We start from the raw sequence: 8,439 nt of genomic DNA, 5'->3' as shown, positions 1-8,439 counted from the left end.
CTAAGGTGATTCTTTTCCACAGAGCATCTTTTCTATATGTTGCCGGATTTCCCTAGTCCTCACCCCATAAATGAGGGGATTCAAGGCTCCTGGGAGCAGCAAGTATGTGGCACTAAGTAAATTTTGAACATCCTGAGACACAGTCTTAGCTACTCGGAAGACAATGGAAGTGGAGAGACCAGAGAGGTAGATGGTGAGGATGACCAGTAAGTGGGAGCCACATGTGTGCAAGGCCTTGGCCCGGGCTCCCCCAGAAGAGATCCGAAAGGCAGCATAGATGATGCGGGTGTAGGAGGCTCCCAGCAGAACCAGATCAAAGGTCACAGTGACCAACCGCATAGCCAGCCCCAACTGATTGTTGAAGGTCAAGTCTCCACAAGCTATGCTCAGCAGTGCGATGTACTCACATGTGAAGTGTTGAATCACTGCTGTCCGGCAGAATTGAGCTTGTGCAGTTAGCACCACCAAGGGCACTGCCACTCCCAGGCTCCGTGTCAGGGCAAAAAAGGCCAGCAAACACAACAGGTGAGAGGTCATCAGGTCAGTATAGCGGAGTGGATGGCAGATAGCCACATAGCGGTCCAGGGCCATAGCTAGCAGGAGATTGTAGTCCAGAAGGAGGGTGAAGTAGATAAAGAACATCTGGGTCAGGCAGCCATGTAGTGATATGGGGTTAGCATAGTGCACAAAGCCTTCCAACATTTTAGGCATCACAGCTGTGGCAGCACAAATATTAACAGCCAGGAGCAGAGCGATGAGCACATACATGGGTTGATGCAGATTCCTCTGGGCCACCACAGTGTGGATGACCAGGGCATTGGTAGAGATGATGGTCACATAGAGCAAGGTAAAAGGGAGGACCAGGAGGGACCGGCACTCCTGTAGTCTGGGGAAACCCACCAGGAGGAAGTTGGTGTAGGAGATGTTGAAGATGCTGGTATTTCCATCCTCATCCATTAGTTTCAGTCCTGGACTGGTACCAGGAAGGGAATTAGAGGCTGTTAAAACAAAATGATAATGGAAAAAATCTACTTCTATTTTAGGACCAGAGGATTTTGTGATGAAAAGCCCTCTATGTATGTGCATCTATTTCTTTGGGTTACAGACAGGTACAGTACCAGGTGTTATGGAAAGTGCACAGATGGACAAGGCATTCCTGTCCTCAAGGAGCTCTTGGTCTTCTGTGTGTGAAATGTAAACTCACAGGATACTTGTCTATCTGTCATGTTTGAGGCATTTGCTTGTTAAAGGTTAAGAGGAAAAGTAGATGTGGTGTATAATGGGGAGAAAAGAGTGATGTCCAGAGGTAAAACAAGAGAGGTTGAAGAAAAGAAACCCTTGATTAGGAGGAAGAGAAAGAATATGAAGAATCTGTGATCTAAGGAGCCTGGGAAGGACCAGGCAGGGCTCACTGGGGAGGGAGGAACCAGCCAGGAATGATGGCCTCACTTGCGCGCTTGGGTGCACTAAGGCAAGAACAGAAGAAAGTTGCCAAGGAAGGCTTCTAGTACAGCAGGCTGCAGGGACTGGTCCTTTCCTCAGCTCCTCTAGACTGGCTGCAGCACTTCCAGCCTGGCCTTGTCCTCAGGCTTATGGATGATGATGTTACTTTTCTTTCAGAAGGTGAGTTTGGCGAGGGCAGGGGTAGTGACATGCCTCTGGAATGCTCACAGGAGCTCCAAGCTCAGAGCCACATAGAGACTCAGGATTTGCTGGAGCTTTGCTTGCAAGTAAATGAGAATAGGAAAAAGATGAGAAAGTTAAACATGAAATTGGGTTATAGAGCAGTAATTTCAATGTATTGGCCAGATTTTTGTATAATGAAGGGAGTAGATATGGAAAGATACATGATTCGGTCACATGCCTGCTCATTTTTTCTTAGGGAGTGGGTATTTGGTGGTGTTGGTGGTATGTGTGATGAGAAAAAGAATTAACACATGATATACAAAGAACAGCAAACCCTCACTGAAACACTCATATTTCTGGAAGTGTTCTAAATGCTTTCATGTATTGGCTTTTAAAAATATCTTCTTTATTTTACCAGTGAGAAGATTGAGACCCAGAGAGATTAAGTAACACGGTTAGTAAATGGCAAAGCTGGATTTGAACCCAGGCAGTCATGCCAGACTCCATTCTTTTAACAACTATAGGGTGACCAACTCATCTGGAACTCATCTGACCAACTTATCTGGAACTTTCAGGGTTTTAGTTCTGAAAGTCTGGGGTCCCAGGAAACATCAGGCAAACTAGTCAACCCATCATTTTACTATTACTAATACCACCTAACCTGAAGATCAGCAATGCCTTACAAATTGTGGAGCAGTTAGGAAATGTTATTTTCCTTTTTATATAGGTTTGGTCTTAGCAAAAACAGTGTTTATGTGGGTTTTCCTATACCCACCTTCTAAATACTCAAAAGAAAAAGAGGTTCATCTATAAATTCATACTGCAGGGAGAACTCAAAAAGAAGTAGATTTGAAATTCCAAAGCCTACCCTGGAATGTCTTTCTGAAAAATCCTCCAGCATTGCCTTAGACAGCATAACATAGATTTTGGAAAATGTTCTGTTGTTGAGGTTGAGTGAGGGCCGGACAACTCTTGTAGGGTGGTGGTAAAAACCCTTGTAGCCAAGGTTTATCGAATAAAATTCTATGGAGTAGAGTGGAAATGAGGAATGAGGAAAGAGGTGGTGATAGAGTAAAGGGACGAGGAGAAAAATGCAACCAAGAAGATGCTTGGGGTTCCACACTGTTCCTCCTCAAGTGTGACCAGAGAGTGGTCATACTTAAGGGAGAGAGAACTAACTCAGGCTGCCCAGGAATCTCTTAACTTGAACAAGATTGCTCTGCCTCTGTTGTGTAAAGTGTAATTTGCTCTCCTGTTTTGTGTCTTGAGATTCCCGTGGTAGATTCCTTAAGGAGCTTCTCTGACATGGGGCCCCAAAAGAGTCAGTAAAGGGAATTTAGCATAGAAATAAAGAAGGAACAGAAGAGATGCAAAAAAGTGTGAGAGATGGGGAGATGGGTTAACTGACAAATGAAGTTCTTCAGAAAGAGCAAGTAAGTCTTCTAGAGTCAAATCAGTCAGACCTGAGAACCAATTGGCAGTAGAGAGAAACGGAGGAATCAACAATAACTCCAAGTTTTTAAAGCTCTAATGACTCTGTTGTAACTGCCAAAACCTGAGAATTGCTGAAGATGAGAATTGCTGAAGCTCTCTACTTAATTGCTTAAGTAGAGAGCTTAGACAAAGAGTTAAGGCTGGAGATGAAAATGCAGGGGTTGTTGTTTTATAGGGTACGTGAAATAGAATCCGAAGGGGCAGACAGAATAACAGACATCAGTGAAAGAGACTGAGAAAAAGGGAAGGAAGTAGAGTGAGAAGCAGGAGCAAATGGAGAGCTGGAAGCCAGGGGAAGAGAGATTTGGTTGCTTTGGAGGCTTCAAGGTAAAGGAATTTAGACTAGAGGAGGTGGAAGAACAGTGCAGCTGAATGACCTTATAAAGCCTGATGTTCTGAGAAGCAGAGAGTGGGACAGACAGGAGAACTGAAGTAAGGACGCCAGGCATCATGTGATCTCTGTAGAGAGAGGCACACTTCCTCCACTACACAAGTCAAAGCCATTGTGAGCCACTCCTTCAATTTCTCGGCCCTCCCACACTGCTTGGCTACTGTGAGCACCTCTCTGCCTTCAGTTCCACAATTGAGGTCCCTTCTCTCCATCTTTAGTTCATCTTCCAATTCTCTCTTCTTTCCCTTTAGCTTATGAAAAAGTTCAAGTTTCTATCACTGGAGAAAATGAACTCTTCCTTAACCTCCTATGAGCATCTAGATTTCACTTTTTCTCCTCACCTTGAAAACTGAGCCCCAGGCAGGTCTTCAGCATGCTTTAATCATTGTTGACTGGTCTGTTTCCTTACCAGACTGAAACCCAGCACAGAGCCAATGGCAACACAGAGTGCTCAAACGTGATGTGTTGAGTCAATGAATGCACCAAGGAATCTTATTAAACTTTCTCATTTGCAACTTAGAGCATCCCTTTGAGGATGAGTGAATGAATGGAAACCTAACCCTATCGAAGCCAGAGACTTCAAATGAATTGCTTAGACTCACCTACCAAGAAGAATCAAGCCTCAACTCCATCTTCTAGTACTTTTCCCTCTATACCTCTTGTGCCCCACACGCGAAACAGCCTTAGACAGGCTTCAAGCATTTTTTTTTCTTTGTTGGGGGTGGTGTGTGCTGGGGATTGAACTCAGAGGCACTCAACCACTGAGCACATCTCCAGCCCTTTTTTATATTTTATTTACAGACAGAGTCTCACTGAGTTGCTTAATGCCTCACTTTTGCTGAGGCTGGCTTTGAACTTGTGATCCTCCTGCCTCAGCCTCCCAAGCTGCTGGGATTACAGGTGTGTGCCACTGCACCTGGCTTATTTTCAAGCATTTTTAATCTCAGAAACAATATTAAAACCTAGCTTTTATCGAGTATTTACTACATGCCAAAGTGTTTTCCTTGTGGTATCTCTTTACTCACAGTACCCTAAGAGATGAGTACTATTTGTTTACCCAGTTTATAGATGTAGTCGCTGAGGTTTAGGGAAGTTAAGATAGGGCTGGAATATGAACTTCAGTTTGTCTGTGATAATGTGGGGTTCAGTTCTAACTTCAGACTTACCTGCCTTCAGATTCCCCTGAATCTCTTTTCTCCTCACCGTGGCAGTCTGTAGTGGTCTCTGACTGGGTTGCAGCCTACCGTAGGTTTGGTTTCTCCTCTAAAGAGGTGACTCGAGGGAGGTTGATGTCCTGCTCCAAGGCACTGATCTGCGAGGCTCAGGGAGAGGAATGGGTAAATACACCTGTGGGTTGCAGAGGAGGAGCCTGAGATTCCCAGAGGAAAGCCATTTCCAGGGACCCAAAGGAGGAAACAAGGAGAAACCCAGAAGAACCTCTTTCCCTCTTTGTTGTGTTGTTTAGGGTTTATAGTCTTTAACTGACCACAAGCTATCTTCAAGCAGTGTTATGCCACTTACTGAATAGCATGAGATCCTTACAACAGGACTTCCATTTCCTGTCCTCCAGTTTCTGTGTATCATTGTCACATGTTTTTATTTCTACATGATTATAAGTCCCACAACATGCTATTGTTTCATGTCTTATTTTCCTTTTATTTATTTATTTTTTTTATTGTAAACAAATGGGATACATGTCGTTTCTCTGTTTGTACATGGTGTAAAGGCATACCATTTGTGTAATCATAAATTTACATAATGTTGTTTGATTCATTCTGTTATTTTTTCCCTTCCCCCCACCCCTCCCACCCCTCTTTACCCTCTATACAGTACTTCCTTCCTCCATACTTGCCCCCCTCCCTAACCCTAACTCTAACCCTAACACTAACCCTTCCCTCCCCCGCATTATGTGTCATCCTCCACTTATTAGCGATATCATTCATCCTTTGGCTTTTTGAGATTGGCTTATCTCACTTAGCATGATATTCTCCAATTTCATCCATTTGCCTGCAAATGCCATAATTTTATCATTCTTTATGGCTGAGAAATATTCCATTGTATATATATACCACAGTTTCTTTATCCACTCATCAATTGAAGGGCATCTAGGTTGGTTCCACAATCTGGCTATAGTGAATTGAGCAGCTATGAACATTGTTGTGGCTGTATCTCTGTAGTATGCTGATTTTAAGTCCTTTGGGTATAGGCCAAGGAGTGGGATAGCTGGGTCAAATGGAGGGTCCATTCCAAGTTTTCTAAGGAATCTCCACACTGCTTTCCAGAGTGACTGTACTAATTTGCAGCCCCACCAGCAATGTATGAGTGTACCTTTCTCCCCACATCCTCACCAACACCTGTTGTTGCTCGTATTCTTGATAATCGCCATTCTAATTGGGGTGAGATGGAATCTTAGGGTGGTTTTGATTTGCATTTCTCTTATTACTAGAGATGTTGAACATTTTTCCATATGTTTGTTGATTGCTTGTAGATCTTCTTCTGTGACGTGTCTATTCATTTCCTTAGCCCATTTGTCGACTGGATTATTTGAATTCTTGGAGTAGAGTTTTTTGAGTTATTTTCCTTTTAAATCCTAGGGAGATTTAGAAAAGTAAGACAGAAATCAATACTATGTTTGAAAAATTCATTCAAGTTGGGTGTGACTTATTTTATTGCTCATAAGCATTTCAATATATAAATATTTACCCTATATTTACATATTTTATAGCTGAAGGACAGTTCTGTACTTCTGATTTTTCACAGTTAAGGACAATGACCCATGGACCTGAGGTATCAAGAAGTCAAAGGGTATACATATCTTAAACTTTACTAGATAATGGCAAATTGTCTTCCAATGTGATTGTTATAATTTAAAATGTCACCAACAGTGTATGAGAGTTTCCATTGATATCCGTTGGAAAATCCTTATGCTACATATCCAAATCTGCTATGTCTACATGACAGATGTAGTAAGATTATCCAGTATATATTGGTTACCTGTATGTGACAGGTTTGAGGTAAAATATTTTTCCATTTATTTTTTGAAGTGATTGTTTAAATATTTTGCTTATTATACAATCAAGTTGCCTTTTATTGATTTATAGTTGTTCTTTCTATATTCATGATACTAGCTTTTAAAAAAAAACTAGAAGTCTTCTTTTTTTTTTATCTTTATTTTATTTATTTATTTTCATGTGGTGCTAAGGATCAAACCCAGTGCCTCACATGTGCCAGGCAGGCACTCTACCACTGAGCCACAACCCCAGCCCCTGGATACTAGCCTTTTGTTGGTTAAATTTATTGCAAGTATCTTCTCTAAATCTGTGACTTGCCTTTTCACTTTTTTTAAAAAATATTTTTTTGTTGTTGTCAATGGACCTTTATTTTATTTATTTTTATGTGGTGCTGAGGATGAAACCCGGTGCCTCAGACATGTTAGACAAGTGCTCTACCACTGACCCACAACCCCAGCCCGCCATTTCGCTTTTATGACATCTGCTTAACGTTGTATCTAGCATACAGGGCTTTTGTATAAATTACAAAAAGACTCTGTCTCTGATGGGGTGACAAGTGTGGTGTGGATTGAATTTAATCTTCCATTTGTTTTTGTCAGATGCCTATGGATAATCTACTAATAAAAGTGGTAGCTCTGCCTTTTACTACCAAAAGTTCTTAATTTTAATGCAGTCAAATTAACATCACATTTTCCCGTTCCTTCTTAAAGAGATCAGTGCTTTCTATGTTCTGCTTCATAAAATTTCATTATAGATATTGTCATTGAGATATATTCCTTAGCTTTATGGTTTGAACTTCAACATTTGGATGTACTTTTCTTTAGCATGTCTGATAAATATTTAACAAATATAGTGCATATCTTATACTATATCATGCATATAACCTTTTTTTGAGATGTGAAAATACAGAGCTGCTGCCATGATTATATCAAGTTCTTCTGGCTTAGTCTATCACATTTGCTTTGTCTTTGGTCTCCTTTGGGTTTCTATGAAATTCAGAGGATTTAAGAGATTAGAAGGAGGGCTCAAATCATAGAGTATGCACTCATTTCTGGGGTTGACCTCCCCTCTTTCTCATCTTCTCTCTAATAACTGAACATGTCTTCCAGAGAACAGTTGTACCATACTTGCTTTTTAAAAACATATTTTTGGCCCTACAAGATGGTTCAGGATCATTTTTTACTTTGCATACTCCAGCCCTGCAATCACCCATTTCTCCAAGCATCCTTGGTTCCTTTTATGAGAGTGGTATTCATTAGAATGGGCATTATCAGGCTGGGGAGATAGCTCAGCTGGTAGAGTGCTTGCCTCACAGGCACAAGGCCCTGAGTTCAATCCCCAGTACCGCAAAAAAAAAAAAAAAAAAAAAAAAAAAAAAAAATGGGCATTACCACCTCACTGTCAACACCTATTATCAAGTTCTTGTTAATGTATTTTCTCTAACAGGGACTTTCCTATTAATAAATGTTTTCACATGCTTTATGTTTTCTTTTTTATATCAACAACTTTTACTTACTAAGCACTTGTCAGGTCTTTCTCTAAATCTTTGTGTGTGTGTGTGTGTGGTATGAATACTTAACATAAGATCGACCCTCTTTAAGTACACAATTCAGAGTTGTTCACTGTAGACACAATGTTGTATAGCAGATTTCTAGAACATATTCATCTCGCAGAGTTGGAACTTTATAAGCATCTTTATAGCCATTGAGGTCAACTCCCCATTTCTTTCCACCCAGTCCTTGGTAACTACCATTCTATTTTCTGTTTCTATTAACTTGACTATTTTAGCTACTTAACATAAATAGTGTCATGCATTTTTTTGTCCTTCTGTGACTAGCTTATTTTGCGTAGCATGATTTCTTCCGGGGTCATTCATGTTGTCATACATGGCAGGATTTCCTTCCTTTTTAAGTTATA

At 41.0% G+C, this 8,439-nt stretch overlaps 1 protein-coding gene across 1 annotated transcript; it reads right to left on the bottom strand.

Annotated features, from left to right (window-relative positions):
- Positions 1 to 957, bottom strand: LOC306639521 (olfactory receptor 52L1-like; the record flags this gene model as incomplete). The annotated part of the gene is made up of 1 exon (XM_079103170.1): positions 1 to 957. The coding sequence occupies one exon, from the start codon at positions 955 to 957 to the stop codon at positions 1 to 3; it is 957 nt and encodes a 318-aa protein (XP_078959296.1).
- Positions 958 to 8,439: the final 7,482 nt, after the last annotated feature.

The sequence above is a fragment of the Sciurus vulgaris genome (assembly GCF_902686455.1).
Source record: "Sciurus vulgaris genome assembly, chromosome: 11".
In the NCBI taxonomy this organism is placed as follows: domain Eukaryota; kingdom Metazoa; phylum Chordata; class Mammalia; order Rodentia; family Sciuridae; genus Sciurus; species Sciurus vulgaris.
Note: the sequence above shows the minus strand (reverse complement) of the source record. Positions and strands in the feature narration are given on the sequence as shown.